This window comes from Camelus ferus, chromosome 29 (genome assembly GCF_009834535.1).
Source record: "Camelus ferus isolate YT-003-E chromosome 29, BCGSAC_Cfer_1.0, whole genome shotgun sequence".
Classification (NCBI taxonomy): domain Eukaryota; kingdom Metazoa; phylum Chordata; class Mammalia; order Artiodactyla; family Camelidae; genus Camelus; species Camelus ferus.
Window position 1 is genome coordinate 13,498,357 of NC_045724.1, and position 22,263 is coordinate 13,520,619.

General features: G+C 35.1%; 1 protein-coding gene across 7 annotated transcripts in view; it reads right to left on the reverse strand.

Moving 5' to 3' along the window:
• The window catches only part of XKR9 (XK related 9), a 173,683-nt gene that overhangs the window by 108,183 nt on the left and 43,237 nt on the right, over positions 1 to 22,263 (reverse strand). For 2 of the 7 annotated variants that reach the window (XM_032470280.1, XM_032470279.1), the window contains exons 2-5: positions 20,584 to 20,664; positions 16,329 to 16,869; positions 11,281 to 11,501; positions 3,679 to 4,379 (exon numbers count right to left, since the gene is read on the reverse strand). In XM_032470280.1, the coding sequence (XP_032326171.1) occupies positions 3,751 to 4,379; positions 11,281 to 11,501; positions 16,329 to 16,600 (1,122 nt within the window). In that variant the 5' untranslated portion in view covers positions 16,601 to 16,869; positions 20,584 to 20,664 and the 3' untranslated portion in view covers positions 3,679 to 3,750. Of the gene's footprint in view, positions 1 to 3,678; positions 4,380 to 11,280; positions 11,502 to 16,328; positions 16,870 to 20,583; positions 20,665 to 22,089; positions 22,252 to 22,263 lie in introns of those variants that run through there. The other 5 variants (XM_032470282.1, XM_032470281.1, XM_032470283.1 and 2 more) reach the window with 5 other exon arrangements.

Consider the following 22,263-nt stretch of genomic DNA (forward strand, 5'->3'; position numbering starts at 1 on the left):
ATATTACTGGTTAATAAAAAAAGATGGGTAGAGCTCTTACTGCTTAAACCCTCTCACAAAAAAAAAAAAAAACCACTATAAACTCTGGACAAAATATGGGAAAAAAAAAAGTGAAAGCACTTGAGAGCAAGAAAAGCAGGCAGACACTGGAAAGAGGTTAACATTAAGGGGAAGAAATGGCACTAAGTGAAGACAGACCACAGTCAACACACTGAGCACACAAACCCAAGTAGAAAATCTGCAGTCCTAGCAGTTTAAAGTCCCAGAGGACAGCGTATGGAGTGACCACATTAGCTGAAAAGTGACAGTGAAAATTCTAGAAAGGAGCGAGCCAACATAGAGTAAACCTCATTCCAGATATTAATTCTTCCCAAGTTTCTGACTGACTCTGAACTATGCATACATGAGGGCAGACTCCAAGCAGTACATTGAAGGCTAAACAAAAAAAAAATTGTTTAAAGTTCAGAGTTTAAAGTTCAAGCTAACTGCTTGCTAAAAAAAAAAATCCTATAAAGAACAATCAGAATCAAGAGGATCTAAAGTGCATCACTCATAACATCCAGGACACAATTCAAAATTAGAGGACATATAAGGAAAGCAGGAAAATGCAACCCATACTGAAGAGAAAAGGGGATCAGTGGAGACCAATTCTGAGATGATGCAGATATTGGAAATAACAGACAAGGATTTTAAAGCATCAATTATAATTATTATCAAGGATAAAAAGGGAAATATGCTCATAATGAATAAAGATATAAAAACTTAGCAAAGAAATAAAAGCCATAAAAAAGAACCAAATGAAAATTCAAAAATATAAAAAAAAATCTGAATTCTTTTTAAAAAATTCATTGGATGAACTTAACAGACTTAAGATAAAATACAAGTCAGTGAACTTGAAGACAAATCTAATATAAAGGACAGAGAAAATAAGCTGGAAAAGAATGAACAGAGCCTTCACGGTCTGTGGAATAATATCAACAGGTCTAACATATGTGTTAGTGAAGTCCAAGAAGAGAGATAATGTGATAGAAAGAGAATATGAAGAATAATGGCCAGGAACTTTAAATATGGTGAAATTTATAGCTTTAAGATACTCAGAGAACCCCAAGTAAGATAACTACAAAGAAAAGCTATACCCATAAATACAGTAGTCAAACTATTGCAAACCAAAAACTAAAGGTAAAATCTCAAAATAGCCAGAGAAAGGCAACATATTATAAAAAAGGGGGGCAATGATTTGAATTATCACTAACTTGTCATCAGAAAGAATGGAGGCCAGAAATTAGTGGAATAATCTTTAAGATGCTTAAAGAAAAAAACTGTCAATCCAGAACTCTATATCCTATATATCCTGTAAGAATAAAGCAGAAATAAAGATATATTCAGATAAAGAAAAAGAAAAGAAATTCATCACCAACAAACCTAACCTACAGATGATGTTATAAGAATTTCCCTTGGCTGAAGGGAAGTAACACAGAGGCATTTAAATCTTTAGGAAGGAATGACAAGCACTTTAATTTTATGACTCAAAGGTTTTTGGTCCTTTATGATTCAAAGGTACTGATTCAAGAACTGCTAAGTGAGTTTAACTTCTTTTCTCATCTTCACTCTCTCAAATATACATATATATATAAATAAACCAAACATCCACAGAAAGGGAGAAATGCAGTAAGTGGGGTTCACACATACAAGGATCATGTTCCCAAAGTAAACTGTAGATTCCCTAGCTCCATCAAGAGTAAAAGGTTCTTCCACGTTGCCTAACTTTCTTAAAGAGTAGTGCAAGGGACATCTTACTGCGTTTTTATATATACTCCTTGTAAGCATATAAATATAGCCACTTCTATTACTTGAGATTTGTTTAAGTTACTATTAAGTGAAAATCGCAAATAGTAAACATTCTGAAAAATAGTTTGTCAGTTTCTGTAAACGCTTCAGTATGTTACTCTCTCAAGAAACGTAATTTTATTCTACACTTGTTTTGTATCCAAAACAGTACTTAACAGAGTGCTAGACAGAGAATTAGCACTTAACATTTACTTATTGTTTTCTAATAGTTGAAATGTGTCGTATCCAGTAAATTCACCATTCTTCCCAACAGCCAGACAGCAATTTTATATTAAGTTATAAAACTAAATGTAGGAATGGCAATTTTTTTCTCTCTGTAATAAAGAAGGCTGTTGTATGAGGACACATTCATTAAGAGCTGACCCAAGGAAAAGAAAAAGTAAAGAACTGAAAAAGAAAAGAGAGTTTGATAGAAAAGCTTCGTTATTTCCAGGAGTTTAACCTAACCCAACTGTCCTACCTATTACTCCTACTTCTTACTAGAAAGAGTAATGCAGAAAACTGTTTAAATATGATTTGGTTACTTCAAATCCTTACTCCACTTTTTAATCAGGTTATTTGGGTATTTTTGTTGTTGAGTTGTAGTTATTTCTATATTCTGGATATTAACACCTTATCAAATACAGACATTTCCCCAAGGAGGATATACAAATGGCTAACAGGTACATGAAAAGTTCCTCAACATCACTAATAATTAAAGAAATGCAAATCAAAACGATAGTGAGATATCACCTCATACCCATTAGGATAGCTGCTATCTCCTAAATTGATTAATTAATTAAATAACAAGTGTTGGTGAGGAGTGGAAAAATGAGAATTTTAATACACTGTTGGTAGGATTGTAAAATGATGCAGACACTACAGAGAACAGTATGGTGGTTCCTCAAAAGATTAAAAATAGGATAACCATATGACCTAGCAATCCCACTTCTGAGTGTATATCCCAAAGAACTGAAAGCAGAATATTGGAGAGAGATTTGCGAACCCATGTTCATTACAGCATTATTCATAATAGCCAAGAGGTAGAAGCAACCCAGTGATGGACAGAGAAAATATGGCATATCCATACAATGGAATATTACTCAGTTTTCTTAAAAAAAGAAGGAAATCCTGTCACATGCTACAACACAGAAGAACCCTGAGGACATTATTCTAAGAGAAATAAGCCAGTCACAAAAAGACAAATAACGTATGATTCAACTTATTTGAAGTATCTACAGTAGCCAAATTCATAGAAATAGAAAATAGAATCGTGGTTGCCAGAGGCTGGAGAGAGAGAGAGAGGAATGGGGATTTGTTATTCAGTGGGAACAGAACCGCAGTTCTGCAAGATGAAAATGTTAAGCACAACAAAGCGAATATAGTTAACACTATTGAACTGTACACTTAAAAATGATTTTAAGATGGTAAATTTTCTGTTTTGTGTTCTTCTTCTTCCCCCCTTTCTTTTCCTCTACTTAATCTGTCCCTTGCTCAAAATACACACACTGAATCAAGAAAATGCAGGAAAGAAGAGTGAGTATTCTGCTATTCTCTTCCTTTGAGTTCCCCACAATAAGTACATCAGTTTTAGTTCAGAAACAATGAGGGAAAAGTTGGGAAGTTCAATTGCAGCCTTCTAATTACAGGAAGCAGACCATTTCTTTCAATTCAGGTTCAAGATGGCAACTCTACCAGGCAATAAGCAAATATATCTAAGTACCCAAGATCTTCAAAACCAAATGAGAAATTGATTTAAATAATAAAAATATTATTATACTCTCTAACATTCATAATTAATGTAGCAGAACTGATCTCAAATAAAAGAAGGCAAAAATAAAAAACAACACATACACATATGCAAACATTTTCTTTACTAACCAATGAAACAAAAAAATTAAACATATCTCATAAGTGAATAGCTTATTCCATTAGGAAATACTTCATTCTACAATCGCTTTGAACTGGTTTTCCATCAATTTCATCCATTTTTGTTTCTTCACTTCTGTTTGGGTGCAAAGTCCCATAATAAATAATAAGAAAGATAATTCCAAGGAGAAGAGTAAGAGCTATAGTGATGCTGATAGGTATAAAATAGTCTGAATTAAAAATAGAGAGTGGGTAAAACCAGAACACAATCAATATCCCCAATGTGGCCAACACTCTTACAATATAATAACAAGACATGGGACATTTGGTGTTCTGTCCCTTAATATTAAAAAATGTAAAGACAAGAATGAATCCAACAACAATCCTATACATCAATTCCATACCCTGGGAAGCACAAAATTGAGTGTCCTCTTTAAATGCCCACAATATGCCTAAAAACCAAAGAAATGACAACAGAAATAAAGCAATCTTAATATTTAAGAATAAAAGAAGTACAATGCTCAACATCCAAGATAATAATGTAAACAACTTGTAAAAGAGATATATGAGTTTGGGGCAGGGTCCATTAAGGAGATTTTTATCTGGCAAAGATTTTCTTAAAGCTATTTGATAATCAACAGTTGACCAAGAAATAGCACAGCAAGAGACCATGATGGCTGCATCTACAAAACAAAAAAAATTTTTAAGATATATTTTTATAAGAATAATAATAGCAATATTAAATTACTATATGCCATACAAGCTTTACCTGTATGCACACATCCACAAACATATGTCAGGTACTTTATATACTCATCTAATCTTTTGAAATAGGTACTAATATTCCTATATTACATATGAAGGAATTGATATTTAGAGAATGTATATATTACTTGACCCAAGTCACACAGCCAGCAAGTTGCAGAGAGGTGAAATTTGAACTGAAATCTGCCTGATTCCAAAGTTGGTGTATTTAACCACTACATAAGACTGCTTATAAGAGTCTAAATAAATGCATTGGACAAATTTTATTGAGCAACTGGTTTAATGGAACACTTGCCATACTCTGGAAGTTCTCTAAGAGACTACAGTTACAGTCCTAGCTATTCCTGTCTTTTTTGCTTTGACCTTGGCATATAACTAAGTCACTAAAAAACAGTATCATGAGAGAGAGGTGGGCAGGGAGAAAGAGAGGGCAGGAAGTTAAACAGAAAATTCAACATAAGTATGAGATATCAACAAGCTCAGTTTCCCATATCTTTAAGATGATGGATCAAATGAACAAATGTGTTCTAAAACTTACAAATTTCTATAGGCTTGACATCTTTACCCCATTTTTTCCCCAACAAGTAACAGAAGAGTTAAGTTCATTACTACTCTGGAAAGGCATGCCATTAGCCCCACTGTCAAAGCTGGGGACTTACAAAACTGAAAGCAAAGATACTGGAGAATTAGAAAGAAAAAAAAAATTTAGAGCAAAATACAGAATGTTCATTATTCCCACTTAGCCTCATTGGCTCAATGAGTTGGAATTCTTTTTTCCTTCTTTTTAATTCAGCAGTATTTGAATTAAAATATCACTTTCTGCTAAATTTCCCTGTGATTTCTTTTTTATAATTGGCTTTAATTTCCACCAAACTAAAACATACATAGTTTTCAAAAGTCAGTCAGTAAGTGCCACAGAACTTAGAAGAAAAATAGGAACTTGCTCTATCCCTCCCCACCCCAGTCATGACCCCCAGAAAAAAATCATTATCAACTTTTCTAGCTTTTCTTCTGACATTTATTGCCATATTTCTAAGTGAAACACATATTGTGCTATTTCTTAATTTACCTATGTTAGACACTACTTATTGATTTCCTAATTGGGAAAAGGAAATTTTTGCATATGCACACATATATACACACCCTCCTTCCATTTTCCTCTCCCTCCTTCTATCCCAAAGAGTAACATCGCAATTTTTGGTGGAATCAATATTCAGTGTTTACTTTATTATAGCTACATAAATACAGCCCTTTTTTTTAGCTCAGTCACGTGCTTCAGAGTGAAGCACTCTGATTATATTTCCTTTCTTTTAAAACTTTACATTGTTTCCTTACTTTGCTTAGTTTTTCATGACTCTTATCAGTATTTCTTAGCAAATTCTGTAAATTAATTAATTAAACTTCTTGATATACATCTATTAGGTTATTTTTTTCTTTAAGAATATGAGCCTTCTGCTCAAAGGTGGTTGTTGTCAAGGTTTGCTTCCTATCTTCCCCGAGCTTCCCTTCACCTCTCTTCGGTGCTGACTTCCTGTTTCCTGTTTCCATATTTCTTTCTTGCTTCATTCCCATGTTTTGATCAATTCTCCAGACATTCCTGAGAAAAGCGGCACCCCAGCCAAATTTTGAGACCACGTATGTCTCAAAACGTCTCTATTCTACCCTCATATTTGATACAGTTTTGTTAGAAATAAAATTCAAAGTTTAAAAATGGTTTCCATTGAAACTTTGAGGTCATTGCTCTATTAAGTTCTAATCTCAAGTGTTACAGTTAAGAATTTCAATGCTATTCAGTTTCCCTATCCCTAAGTGATCTTTCTTTCCTTCAAATCTTCTAGAATCTTATCTTAATCTTAACTGAAATGTTATAATGATGGGCTTGGTATGGGCCATTTTTATCACCCTTTCAATCTAATAACCCATGTCCTTCAGTGATAAGATGTTTTTATTCTTTGACAGTTTCCCTAGAAATCACAACATGCATATTAAACATATCAAAGTTTAAAGTTAATCAATATTTTCACCTCAAAAGTAGATTTATCATGAACCTAGTGAAGCTTAAATCAGGACCCACATATGCCCAGACTCCTTCCAAACCTAGCAAAGCCCTAGCAATAGGTTCACTTTGTCATATATTTTTATATAATCTGGAAAAATAAGATATTTTAATTGCAATTGACCAAATTCCCCGCCTCTATTCCTTCTTACCCATCCCCACATTTTCCCCTGGTTTACTGAAGCAGCTGTGGTCATTTTGGGGATCTGGCTAAAGGGAAACTGAGTTGAGAACACTTTAGGTTTAAGGGGTATGTTTACAAGATTTGCTTGAATAACTACAACTAGTAAGTGACAGATCTAGGATTCTCAAGCAGTTCTCCTGATCTTAACACTACACGATTACTGCTCTCAACAAGCCTTTAATTACTTAATGTTAAGGCACAATGGACTATGCTCATTCAGCTGGTGCTATCAGTTTGACATCATTTCCCATTTCCCACATACCTACCTGTTCCCAACATAATTTTCCTGATCATTTTGCTAGTCTAATCTATACATTTCACTCCATCCAAACTAAATTCCTTGTCTTTGCCAAACCATGCCTTTGCTTCTGCACTCCTCTTGGTATGAAATGACCTTGCCCAATCATACTTATATAGAATCTTACTAATTTCCTTCTGATTTGACATTACTGACACCAGTGAAGAAAACTCCCAGTAAGACTCCCAATATTCACTAAATGAGACATTGGCAATAAACTAGTGTTGTTAATTCAAACAGTATTTAAAATTAGTTCACCAAAAATAAAAAATCTTGATCTATTCTAATCTTATGGCATATTATCTGAAGAAATTGTTGAAGCTTTTCCCAAATTTGACAATAATCAAAAAAATACATATAATATTGTCATTAATTTGTGAAGTTGAAACTTTCCCAAATTAAAAATAAATAAAAAAAAACAAATTTCAATTAACTATGCTAGAAAAAAGACTGAATCTTTTCTCCCTATAGAAATTATATTATAAAATCATTATCAAGTCAAAAGCCAATCAGAGAGTAAACAGCCAAAAAATGTAGAGAAAAGAGTATTAAAATAATAAAGATATATTACTTTTCTTTCTCTTTTGAAGTTTGTGGTACTGGTCAGCTTTCTTATCCCTGTAATTTGCTGTAATTTATTTTCTTACTTTAACAGTGCCTACTTTCATACCTTTTATGGACTGAATTGTATTCTTCCAAAATTCATATTAAAGCCCTAAGTCCCAGTGTGACTACACTTTGAGACAGAACCTTTAGGGGGGTATTAGGGTTAAGTGAGGTCATAACAGTGGGGCCCGAATTTAATAGGACTGATGTCCTTGTAAGAGAGAAAGAAACACCAGAGAACTCACTTTCTCTCCATACATAGAGTAAAGACCCTGTGGGGACACAGCAAGCAGGTCTGCAATCCAAAACCTGCAATCCAAAGAGAGAGTCCTACCACTTCTCGGCCTTCTGGCTAAGATCAAGTGCAGAGAGTCCTCACCAGAAACCAACCCTACTGACATCTTGACCTTGGATTTCTGGTCTCCAGAATTGTAACAAAATAGCTTTCTGTTGGTTAAGCTGCCCAGTCTGTGATAATTCTGTTATGGCAGCCCAAGCAGACTAACAAAATATCTAATTTTGTTTTCCTAATAATACATTCTTTTTTTAAGATAAGGTCCCTCTAAATGTTTTAGTTTTATATCTCAAAAGACCCAGATCCACCTTTGCTTTACCTTTCTCCTAAACTACACAAGGAATTTTAAAACACTTTAACTCCATTCATCTTCCAACTGACTTACAGGTTATTGCTTCCTTGTACATTTAGTCTATCTTTTCTTAGCCACACGGTAGAATTTTTGTTTATACAGTCAATTTTCATTTAGATTTACCCACATATTTACTACCTGCTTTGCTCTTTATTCCTTCTTGCATCTCAGAATACTTCTGTTCTATCTGAAGGACATTCTTTGTTATCTCCTTTAGTAGTTATATGCTGTGGTATGGATTTCTTTTTTTTTTTTTAATTGAAGTATAATCAGTTTACAACGTTGTGCCAATTTCTGGTGTACAGCATAATAGTTCAGTCCTACATATACAGACATATATTCATTTCCATATTCTTTTTCACTATAGGTTACTACAAGATATTCAATATAGTTTCCTGTGCTACACAGTATAAACTTGTTGTTTATCTATTTTATATATATAGCAGTTAGTATCTGTAAATGGATTTCTTTCTACTTAGTTGCTTGAGAAATGATGGGCTTCTTGAATCTGTGCGTAGGTGACTCTCATCAGTTCTGAAATCTTTTCAGCCATTAACTTTTCAAATGTTGCCTCTGCTCCATTCTTCCTCTCCTCTCCTTCATGAACTCTGATCAGATGTATGCTAGACATTCTCATCCCATCTTCCATGACTCCTAATATCTATCATATTTTCTATCTCTTCCCATCTCATAAATTCTACTTTTTTCTTTTTCAAATATAGAACTCATTTTTATAGTTTCCTATTTCATATTTTCAAGTTCATCATTTACTCCTTTCAACATAATACAATGCACCTGGTAATTTCTAATATCTAATGTCTTACTGAGTTTTTTTCTATTTCTGCTGATTCTTACTCTTGGTGCCTCATTTCTTCTGGTGCTATAAACTAGTATAAACTATTCATTTTCCTTGGAAAACTGTTTGTGAGAAGGTGGACTCCTCCAGGGAGGATTTATACTTGTTTCTGCCAGACACCTAGGGGCACTATCAGTCTGGGACCACTTTAAACTATATCATAACTCGGCTTTTATTTGTTTTGAAGGTGCTTTGTTTTGTCTTGTGTTTTGGACTAGTTAGAAATGTGAATTTTGGTCACAAATCATGTTGTTATAACTTCTCAGGGACTTTTTTTCCCCTGTTCTAGACAGCACCAAGGCAATATTCCTTGCAGTCTCTTGGAAGTGGAGAATGAGGTAGATAATGTCACTTTTATCCTGAGCAGGGTGACTTTTGGTGTGCCAGCTTTGTGGATTAGGATTTTCTACCAGATGTCCCTCCCTTGTGAGTACCCTGAGTTTTGTCTCCAGTCCTCCGCACCCTGGGAAGCCATCAAAACCAAATCTGCTGTTTATAAGGTTATATAGAAACCCTCAGGGTACAAATGCCCTCACGGTCCTGCTTAACCCTGCCATTCCCACTTTCATGCACATTTTGGCCTGTTAGATCAGACTGTGTTATGCTTTTATGAAGACTTTTGAAAATATTTATCCAATTGTTTTAGGTAATTTCACAGGGAGGGTTGATTCAAATGATTTAGCCTTTCAGTGGTAGAACTGATTTGAATAACCCAAGTTTTCCATCTGCTTTCCATCTTCTAAATACTTGCTGATATTTCTACTTTGCTGTTCTACTCTGCATTCTCGTTGTCCTTGTGGGTTTATATTGTTTTTACCCCATTAGTCTACTCTTTAGCATGATTTCAGGAAGGAACAAGATAAAAGAATATGTTCAGCCTTCTGAAGTACTTATATATATAAACTTGTTTTTTAAATTTTTTTCTTTTACATTTTGAGTTATTCTTCCTGATTATCAAAGCAATATATGGTTATTGTAGGAAATTTAGAAATTCAGAAAAGTATAAAGAAGATAAAATAAATATAGTCATTCATAATCCCACTGCCCAGAAGCAGTCACAGTTCACATTAGCTTTTAGCCATAATACAGGCTATAAGCTCTAAATGTTGACCTTCTAGCTTCAGGGACCGTATAATACTGAACCTTTAAGTCCCAATCCACATATTCTTTGCATTACAAGGAAAAAGAGGTCTCATACACAGTAGGTTCATTTCAGTGTCGTACTAACAACCAAAGTAAAGGTAAAAACATTAGAAGGGACTCCAGTCTAGACACGGGAAACTAGGAACAGGAAGACTGGGGGATGAACTGATCTCACAGGTGAGTCTAAGCATAAAGGAAACTCTGGAGGAGAGGATAATCTGCTACACTGATGGTGAATATTGAAACTATTATTTAACAAATAAATAGAGTTTTTAATATCTCAAATTAAATGCCTATTAAAAGATTTTTTTAATGGAAATACCAAATTGTCCTTTAAAAATGTACATTTAACCCAAATGAGGAAATCCGCTACAGAAGAGCAACATACTGGTGAATCTGCAAAACTTTCATTAGTTTTGTAGCACTGGCACCTTCACCCAATGATTCCAATTCCATAAGGAATTCACCTTATGGACAGAAATGGGATTCACACATGCAGAAGGATGCATGCACAAGATGATTCATTGCAGCATTTTTTCTGCAATAGCAAAACAGTAGAAACAACCTAAATTAACATAAAGAGGGGCATGTTAACTAATTTGTGATACATCCATAATTTGTAATACTATGCAAATAATAAAAATAAATGAGGGAGCTCTTTCTGTACTGATATGTTTAGATCTCCAAGATATGTTGTTTATGTTGTTAAGTGCAAAAAACAAAAACAGTTTTATGTTACCATTTCTATAAAAGAAAAAATGATAGGCTTTTAAATTCTTTTCTGAAAGAATCATCAAAAAGCTGACAATATTTTCCTTTCTGGGCAAACAAAGGAAGGAATAGGAAGAAGGGAGAGGGAGACAACGTATCTTTAGACACTTTTTGATATTTCAACCATGTACTTCTTTTCAAAATATAAATAATTCTAAAAAGAAAAATGATAAAAAAAAAATCTAACCCAAAGAGTTATATAATTGACTTAAGATATCAGTGGCAACCACCTAACAAAAGGTATTAAGAAAGACTTACACTGAGAGAAATTTGCTTGCTCATGTTCCAGAAGAATGTAGAGCTGAAGAGCAAGTTGTGGGCAGCCTTCCAGGTAGGTCTCAAAGAGCCTTAGCATGCTCAAATCTGTCACTCTATCTATAATTTCTTTATGAGGATCAATTTGTTCTTCCACGAAGTTATCAGTTTTGCTGCTATATTTGAAAGCCACATGATAACCCTTCTTCAAGGCAAACCAATACCTGTAAAGTAAACATGAATATTTACCTTCAGTAATATATTCTTTATATGTGTTAATATACATAATAATTCTGAAGAGAGCAACATGTGTTTCAGTATAGAATTTTCCCACAAACTTTCCCTACTATAAATTTCCCTCAACTTTGTGAACATCTCATGGTGGCTTTATGAGATTCAGACTCCGTAACTTCTTTTTTATTGAAGTATAGTTGATTTACTGTGTTGTGTCAGCTTCTGGTGCACAGCAAAGTGATTCAGTTATATGTTCGGCAGATTCTTTTCTATTATAGTTTATTACAAGGTACTGAATATAATTAATTCTGTGCTATACAGTAGGACTTTGTTGTTTATCTCTTTCACATACAATAGTTTGTATCTACTAATATCAAACTCCTAATTTAGCCCTCTCCACCCTTTTCTCCTTTGATAACTATAAGTTTGTTTTCTATATCTGCGCAGTCTCCATAACTTTTATTGCATGTTTGATGTGCCAGTGTGTGCCAGCACTGTTAAACATGCATAATCTTATTTCATCTTCCCAATATTATGAGAGATGAATAGGTATTATTCTAAATTAACAGATGGAAAAAGTAAGACTGAGAACAGAATGATGTGCTGAAAGAAACACAGAGTGTAAGAGGCAGACCTGAAGTCCAAACTTAGACCTTATGATTTCAAGTCTTAACCACTACATTCTGAAAGACAAACTGCAATTTTCACTTCATGTAATTTACCTTAACTAAAAGACAGATACATCCCCTTAAGGTAATGTCAAGGTTGAAGATGAGATTGAATCTTCTTTCAATTTAATCTAGCAAATAATTACAACTGACCCATGAACAAATTAGGGGTGAGGGGTACTGACTCTGTGCAGTTGAAAATCTGAGCATAACTGATAGTTGGCCCTGTGTATCCTTGGTTCCCTGTCTGTGGATTCAGCCAACCACAAATCATGTAGTACTGCAGTTTTTACTACTGGAAAAAAATCTACATATAAGTGGATCCATACGGTTCAAACCCATGTTGTTCAAGGGTCAACTGTACTCAATAATCTAAAAGGTGCTAGGCTCTTCCATCATTACCATCCTGGAAAATATACAATGTTTCAAAGACTCTTAAAATATCCTTGCTCAGGCTCTTCTTTAGAAAGAATTTTTAAATAAACATGAGTTATCATCATTCAAGTAAATTAATAACAAAAAATTGAGACACTTATTTTGAAAATATCTGAGGCTAGCAATAAGACAACCAGCATTCTAGCCCAAAGATTATCGAAACTCTTTATCCACACCTCAGCTTCCTTGTATATAAAACTAGGGCAGTGCTATATATTCTGTTTCAACCTGTTCCTTCTGTCAATGTTTCCCATTTCAGTAAATGATACTAACATTCATCATGTTACTCAGACCAAAAAGTGGTAATAATTTCCAACTGCTTTGTCTCATACCCTATAAAAATTCCTCAGCAGGTTCTCTTGGTTCTTGTTCTAACTTCAAATATATCCCAATCTAAACACATCTTATCACTTCTACTGCCTCCATCCTAGTTTAACCAGTCAACATTCCTGACCGGGATTACTTCTATTGCCTCATAATTGGTCTCTCTGCTTCTACTCCTGCTCCCTTGGCATTCTATTCTCTACACAGCATCTAGATTGAACCTCTTAACCACAGTTCAGGTGTTACTCCTCCACTCAAAATGTGCCAGTGATTTCCATCAAATTTAGAATAAAACCCAAAGCCCTTACCATATCTTACAAGGCCCTCCATAATCTGCTTCACAGACACACTACCCCCACTACCTCTCCATCTCATTTCTCCCGTGCTTCTAGTGTACCCATCTTGCTGCTTTTCCCAACTTTAAAGGCCTTTGCTTTGCTAATACTCTTCCTGGAACTCTTCTAAACCCCAGAAATTGTACAAGTTTACTCCTTAAATTCATTCAGATCTCTACTTAAATGCCACTTCCTCATGGAGATCTTCCCAGATCACACCACCCATCACATTCTAACTCTTTATCCTCCATTATTTTTCTTTACCAACACTTGACACATTGTTTACTTTTTTTATCTGTACCTTCTCATAAAAAAATAAAATTTACATGAAAGCAGGGACTTTTGTTTCATTCATTGCTACATCCTAAAACAACTAGAAGAGTACCTGGCACATAGCAGGTTCTCAGAAAATATTTACTGAATGAATAAATGAAAGTTCACAACAATTTTCCCATAAAGATAAAGAGACGTAGATATGAAAGAACTTTGAAAAGTTGAAAGTGTAACACAAATATAAGATATTTTTGTTGTAAACAAGATGGATACATATATGGCTATGCAAAGAATCTTCACCTAGCAAACAGAAGTATATTTTTATCATCACAGTTTTATTATAACATGACCCATTATATTCAATGTGGGCTAGATGCCAGGAAAGAATGTTTACAAAAGTGATGAGAACATGACCTCCACCTTTAATGACCTTACAATCTAATATGAAGGTCAAGCCTATAAAGTGCTAGCTGCAATACAAGGCAGAAGAAATAACCACTCAACAGAAATGTAAATATTATGTTGTGAAAGTACAAACCAACTGAATCGCACAGAACACCTACTGAACTCTGTCTCTTGCTTCGAAATACAGAATTCTCACAAAATCCGGTAAGAGAAAAAAAGGAAAAAAAAAGAAAAAAGAAAAAATCAGCGCAGGATTGATCATGAGGGGAGGGAGTAGCACAGGAAGAAAGGCACCATCACACTGGGATGCCCCCTCTCCAGCTGGGATGTCAGTGGGGACAGAAGTGGAGTTTCTGAGGTCTAGAGGAGAAAATGGCAACCACCTGGCAGACAGAACTAAGGGAAACTGACACAGAGGGTCCCTGCGATCTCCAGTCCTAGACATGAGTCATCAGGGACAAGCTGCAACTGGCTGCTGGAGATTGGTGAGAAGAAGATATAACAACTGTAAATATATATGTACCCAATATAGGACCCCCTAAATATATAAAGCAAATATTAACAAACATAAAGAGAGAAATCAACAGTAACACTTATATCAATGGATGGATCACCCAGATAGAAAAATCAATAAGGAAAAACTGGCCCTAATGGCACATTAAACCAGATGGACTTAATAGATTATATACAGAACATTCCATCGAAAAGCAGCAAGATATACATTTTTTTTCAAGTATACATGTAACACTCTCCAGGACAGATAACAAAACAAGTCTCAATAAATTTAAGAAGATTGAAATTACACCAAGCATCTGTTCTGATCACAATGGCATGATACTAGAAATCAACTACAAGAAAAAAATGCACAAAACAAAAACATGCTACTAAACAATGAGTCACTGATAAATCAAAGAGAAAAAAAAAAATACCTGTAGACAAACAAAAACAAAAACATAATACTAATTCTATGGAATGCAGCAAAAGCAATATGGGCTTGTTTATAGAAATATGAGCTTAATTCAGGAAACAAAAATCTCAAGTAAACAATCTAACATAAAACAGTCATGTTAGAAATGGCAAGAAGGTCTAACTTTTTTTTAATTTTTTTGGAGTCCCAGAAGAAAAAGAGACAGAAATGTGGTAAAGAAAATGTCAAAAAAGTTAATGGCTGAGAATTATGCAGAGCTCACGGAAGATAACAATCCATAGAATCAAGAGAACCAGCAAATCCTAAACAAGAGAAATAAAAATAAACCTACATCCAGATACATCATAAACTGTAGAAACCCAAAAATTTAGAGAAAAATTGTAAGATCTGCCAAAGGGAAAAAAAGACAAATTACGTTTAAAGAACAAGAGTAAGATTGACATCTAGCTATGCAGTAGTGACAATGGAAACAAAAAGACAAGAGAATGTAATTTGCAAAGAGAAAATAACTACTCATCTAGAATTCTGTGGCCACTAAAATATCTCTGAGGAAAGATGGCTATCAAAATAGCCCAAATTCAAAACCCAACCGTAACAAAATAGTATGTTATCCTCTTAATATTTGTCTTTAATTCTTCTCTTTTCCTTTCGTGTGTGTGTGTATGTGTATGTATGTATGTGTACACATACATACATACACACACATATATATATTTCTTTTAACAGAATTAAATCCCTTAAGATAATAATGAAAAGGTCATGAAATTAGGTATATGGAAAACCGTAGAATTCTCAGGACTTATTTAGATCCTACTTCCTTTAACCATAAAAAAGGTTTTAAACATGATTCTTAAGGTTGTTTTTAGTTCTGTGGATGATTCTGTACCTAGCTAACCACAGCTATTGCATTATTGCAATAAATTTCATTTTGTTAAATCAATGCTATAAGTAACTTAAAAAATAAGTGTTCTTTCAGAGTTGCAAGTGAGGCTATATTTACATAATCAGTCTTAAAATATAAAATAGAGAATAAAAGATTTACAAGACATAGAAATGAGCCCTTTTCCTTCTCATAAAAAGTAAGTACATATTAGAAAAAGTAACTTAATTAGGTAAATTAAAACATTCCAATAATGAACCTGGAAAATTCTGACAGTACAATAACTTACATAAGCACTGTTAGTGAGGAGCAAGTGACCTTTGTGCTACATGCAAACAGGGGAACTTTGTACATTGACTACCCAGATACAGAAAGGTAGTTTCTTTTTTTTTTTTTAAATATTCTAAACTCTTTTTTTTTAATTGAAGTATAATCAATTACAATGTGTCAGTCTCTCGCTTACAGCATAATGTCCCAGTCATACATATACATACATATATTCGTTCAGAAAGGTAGCTTCTAAATGAATAAAAGAATAATAATGTTAAGGATCAAAAGTGTATGCTCACCGTGTAAAAACTCCTCCTTGCAAGCAATGAAGTAGAAGAAAACAATGCTGGATTTCTTGGCCTGCTTCCTTTAAATCAGCCTTGAACCAAGAATAACTAAAACACTGTACCACAAGTGTTCCAAAGAGCATAAAGCCTACTGTTAAAATACCAAAAACATATTGTCCTTCGTGGAAAAACCTGACAGTCACCCAGATGTCCACAATTAAATCAGCTATATAGATTATAATGCCAAGAACTGACATCACAAAATTCAACTTAGTATATTTCATTATAAATCACTATATCTCTTGGTTATCTACCTTCTTCTCTCATACAAAAAGAAAAAAAAACAGAACAAATATAAGTGCTTCCTTTGGTATAGCACTGAATTTTAACTTCTACTCCCTAAATCTATTTAGAATAAAGAATAAATATTATGAAGTTGGAACACTAAAAACCAAAGTGACTAATTTTAACTTTCTTTTCTAAACCTCTAATCTAGCTGTTCCAAGGCTTTATTCAATCTGCTGTTTCAGTGTTCTTCATTAGATGACAACACCTAAAATGAAACATATAAAAGAATCTAAAAATCTTGAGTATAATATTAAAAACCCTAGGCCAGGCCTTTATCAAAGCTCTATTTTTCCTAAAAATAATATATTACCAATTAATATGACTCTTATAATAGCTCCCAGAAAGTAAAGTCTCAGAAATATAGTTACTAGTTGATAACTTCCTCTCAGACTATTTATCTTTTTAAAAACATATCTTACAAAGATATTTATCACAGAACCATTTATAGTGGCAAAAAATTGGAAAAAAAATCTAAATGTGTCAACATAAGGAATTGATAATATCAGTAGATTCATAAAATGAATATTACAAAGATACTAAAAATACATTTAACAAAAGTACAGTAACTGTGAAAATTCTTAATATACTTTTGATTCAGCAATTTCATCCGAGGATCAAACCCCTAGGGAAATATTTACCAATGTGCGCAAAGAGCAATATATGCTCTTTGCAGATTCTTTTTTATAACAGTAAAAAATTGAAAACTGAAATGACAATTGAGAAGCCTAGTTCAATAAATTATGGTACATCCATACTAAAGAATACACCGTGCAACCTTTAAAAACAATGAAGTAGCTTTGTCTAAACTGACTTTGGAAGATCTCCTAAGACATACTAAGTAAAAAAAACGCAAATGCCAGAAGGATAAGCACAGCATATGTGGTTTTTAATTCTATAAGGAGAGGACTAGGGAGTTAGGGGTAGGAAGCAAATGCAATTTCAGTCCTTTAAACATTCTCTCATATTGTTTGAGTTTTTTACAACAGTCATGTACCAATGTATTACTTACATAATTTCTCAAAATAAAAACAATAGTGATACTTATAAAGAATTTTGATGACTGGAGAAAATATTTGTGCTACTGATGATAGCTAACATTTACTTAGTGCTACATGCCAGCTACTGAGCTACATGTTGTATACAAAATTCCCCCATTTAATTCTCACATCACACTTAGGAGGTAGATACTACTACTAAGAATGCTATTTTATAAATACAGGCCAACTGTAATCTGCAGATGAAATCTGACTTAACTGTTACTTTTTAGTTTTCCTAATTGCCATCATTTCATATAAAAATTCAGATTTTTCAAGGCTATCAAAAAACTCAAAGATCTACTACACTAGACTACCATTCCTCCATGAGCAGTGGTGCCCCCCAGATGGGACATGCTCTCTCAAGTTCACCACAGTAGCCAGCCACCCCACTTCAGTCACTTCAACAGCTAGGCCTCAATGTTAATGCAGCTACCTACTAGCTGTGTGTCCTTAAATATGTTGTTTTACCTCCCTATGCTTTATTTTCTTCATCTGAAATGTAGAGATAATAATGGTATATACCTCACAGAGTTGTTGTGAAGGTTAAAAGAGATAACATATATAATACACATAAACCTCTGGAAACCTATTTGGCACAGTTAGGGCTTAACAAATGTTAGTTATCATTATTCCTTGCCTGTCTGCCTGACACTTACAAGCATCTGAGTTTGCAATCTACAACTTAAAGGAATGTTAAATGAAAAAATACTACGTTATAATTGCCAAGCTTTGAAAATGCTACAGAAATATAACTGGAGAAATACCAAAAAAAATGTTAACAGTGGTTTTATCTGGGGAATTAATGGTCTTATAGATGATTTTTTCTTCTTCATGCTTTTCTATATGTATAGACTGAATAGTTTCTCCCCAATAGTCATCATGTTGAAGTATTAACCCCCAATGTGACTGTATCTAGAGACAGGCCTTTAAGGAGGTAATAAAGTTAAAAGAAGTCACAAAGATAGGGCCCTAGTCCAATAAGAGTGGTGTCCTTATAAGAATAGGAGGAGACACCAGAGATCTATCTCGCCCCCTCCCACCCCCAAACACACACAGAGGAAAGGCCACATGACATAGGAAGAAAGGAGCCATCTGCAACCCAAAGAAAGAGGCCTCACCAGACACCAACCCTGCTAGCACCCTGATGTTGGGCCTCCAAACTCCAGAACTGTGAGAAAATTAATTTCTGTTGTTTTAGCACCCAGTGTATAGTATTCTGTTACGGCAGCCTGAGCCGACTAACACCCTACATGTCCTACAAAGAACATTTATTACTTTAAAAACCAGGAGGGGAAAGTTTTACTTAAAAACACACACAACCTAATACTTACAGCATTCTTGTCATTTTACCACTTATAAGTATTTTGTTTAAAGGTCTTCAGAATAATATTAAAAGATATCTCACTCTTCTTACAGAGGAAAAAAAAAAAGGTTCATTATTGATACTTTTCCTGTCAAGAACGTTGTGGCCAACAAAATGGAAAAAATAACTTTTAAAAAAACTGAGTTTTTCCAATCTAGTAGGCCATGAATTTCCCTGGTAGACTTGTTTGACCCAGAGTGGCCACAAACGTTCAATTAGTAAAAAAGAGAAAGAGAGAGAAAGATAGAAAGAAAAAAGGACGATAGAACAAAAGAATGAATATCTGTGAAGCACAATAAAGCAAAGTACCCCCAGGAAGGTGTGGCGCTCTGGGGGAGGGGGAGCCCCCTGTCGGCAGCTTTCCCGTCACTTCTTTTGGAGCCCGTCCTCGGTCTCCACCTCCTCCCCCTCCGAAGTGCTGAACTCCTTCCCCTACCCCTGCTCCCTGTCCTCTCCTCTTCCCTCCAGGTCATGCCCTCCCTCCTTCTGGTCCTAGGCTCCAGACGGCCCACGCCCCACATACCTGCATCTTCAGCTGTGACCTCTGGAGCCCTGCCTGCCCCTTCACAGCTCCCTCCCCTGCCTGCACCCACCTCAGCCCCTTCCTGACTTGCCTTATTTATTTGTTGGACGCGTCTCTGAATATATCCGCCTGGGTCCCACCTCTGCCTTCGCTGCGCGCGCGCCCCTCGCGCGCGCCCCTTGTGTTTCAGGGCTGACCGTGCCCCTACCCCGACTCCGCATGTTTGCGTCTTAAAACGAGGTAGACCTTATAGATAATTTCCCTAAAATTACAGACTATAATAACTAAGCACTCCATGTGTGCATTTCTTTTTTTTTTTAACATTTTTTATTGATTTATAATCATTTTACAACGTTGTGTCAATATGTGTGCATTTCTTAATTGCTCTCACCACAAAGAGAGCTTCCTTTACCTGGCATGGATAAGAAAAACACTAGCCATTTTGGATCAAGCTTTACAAGATTGGAAATAATAATTTCTAATAAACTTAGAAATTGCATTATTGACAGAACATAAACTAATAAACTCAATAAACTAATCTGATTTGGCATCTTCTAAATTCCTAATTCAATGAAGCAGAACATAACACCAACTGGAAAGAAAACTACAAAGCAAAGTACGTAATAAATATAGAAGCTCTCATAAAAAAAGGGGGGGGGGCATGCAACTCTTTCAGTGACCACATAGTTGTATAACTTGTATGAAAGATAGTTCATCTTTATTCCTACGACTGATCAATACCACCTTAGGAGAAATAATGCCACCTACAAAATTTGACATAGAGAATTCATGATACTTACTGACTTAATCGGACAGTTTCAATCCAATCACATTCAGAGGTCAGCCCAGCTGTCTGGCTACCTGGATGCCAGCCAAAATACACAACCCTTTCCTGCTGAACTCATATGATCTCTTCACAATAAAGAAGATACCTGAAGTACAAACCAACAAACTTTCCCTTGTCAATCAAATTTAACACACTTGTTATAGACTTACCTTTCAAGTATAAAAAGCCTTCTTTAACTCAAAGCCCCTTCCAGAGAATCTTCATCTTGGGAATCTTTTATTTCTTCCTCACTGAAAGCAAGGATAATAAGGGGTGTGTGAACCTTTAAGATCGAAACTAAAATGAAGCTGAAATCACCTGTTAGTCATATATGCGATTTCTCATCCAGTGATAACAGAGTCCATATAGTTGTGACAACAGGACACCCCTTTAAAACTGTCACATCGGGGAAGGAATTACATGGCTCCTTTTATAGGCTGCCTAGGTTACAAGCTTTGACTGTATTATCAATTAAGTTGTAAGAAAATGCAATTTGCCACACAGCATATCCAAGCAGACAATTCATGTTTGAAAAGGAGAGAGATTCTTGAACCTGAAATACTGATAAAGAATTTACAATATATCATTAACTGAGACCTACTTTTTTCAAACTGTGTACCTTCTCAAACCCTGTGCCTCAAGAATATATGGTTGTTGGTTTCTATTCCTAAAATAAACACTACAGTTCTGTTTCCAAGCCTTTGCTCAAGGTTATTTACTATCTAGAATGCCCTTCCACCTACATTTCCTGTTAAAGTTCTATCAGCTCTTTAAAAATCAGCTCAAAATCCACACCTTTAAGCGTCCCTGGATCTTCCTAGTCAATTTGATTCTCCCTTCCTCCTTGCTATCCCATCACTTTAACTATACTTCTCTAGGACTTACCCACATATGCTTTAAAATAAGATCATGTACAACTCCTTCCTATTATAAGCCTCTAGAAAGCTGACCATCTTATTCATTTTAACACCCCCCCATACATCTACAATACCTTATAGGTTACAGGTAGATGATAAATTACTGTTAAATGTAACTGAACAGAATGTAAAAATCATTGGTCTTATTTCTGGGGGAAGAACTTAAACTTCAAATCATATTGCTAAACATATTCACAAAGACTCAGTTTTGTATCTGTAGCCTAGAACTTTCTTCTCAGCTCAACCCACATATCTGTCTACTGACTTCTTTACAGGGATATCCCACAATCACCTCAGTTTCTACTTGTCTAACCCAAGTTCATCACGACCCTCTGTTCCTGCTCTTCTGCTAGTGTCTATTGTCACTTTGCACGACTCTACTCAAGTCACTTAAATTTTAAATTATTTGTTGCACCCATTTCTTCACCTACTAAATGAAGAGCGTGGCAATTTATTAAATGAAATGGTGATGAAAAGCACAAGGGAAATCCTAATTTCAAACCAAAAAAAGCTAAGGGATAATGTTTAGAGCAAATGATAGTGGTTGTAAAAAGCGCTTAGCACCGCAGTAAACGCTAAGTAAACGTTCGTTACTGCTATTTATTATAAAAGGCGCGCTACTCCTCACACACACCCCCCACCATCACCCGAGAAGCTGACGAGCAACCCTTCCGGAGACTGAACTCAGTGCCTAACCCCAAACCTGCCTGCCCTTTGCTCCATCACAAGACTTCCCAGGTTAAAATGTCTATCACCCACTTGGATGAACTCGCCTGCCTGGACACAAACTCCAAAGAATGTACCAGGCTCTGTGACAGGCGATAGAGCCCGCTGACAGAATTCGAGCGTCGCCTCACGCCCCCTCAAGCCTCGCGCGGCCGAACTCCTTTGCGCCTCGGCCCGCGAAACCCGGGCAGCGTCACGTGACCTCTA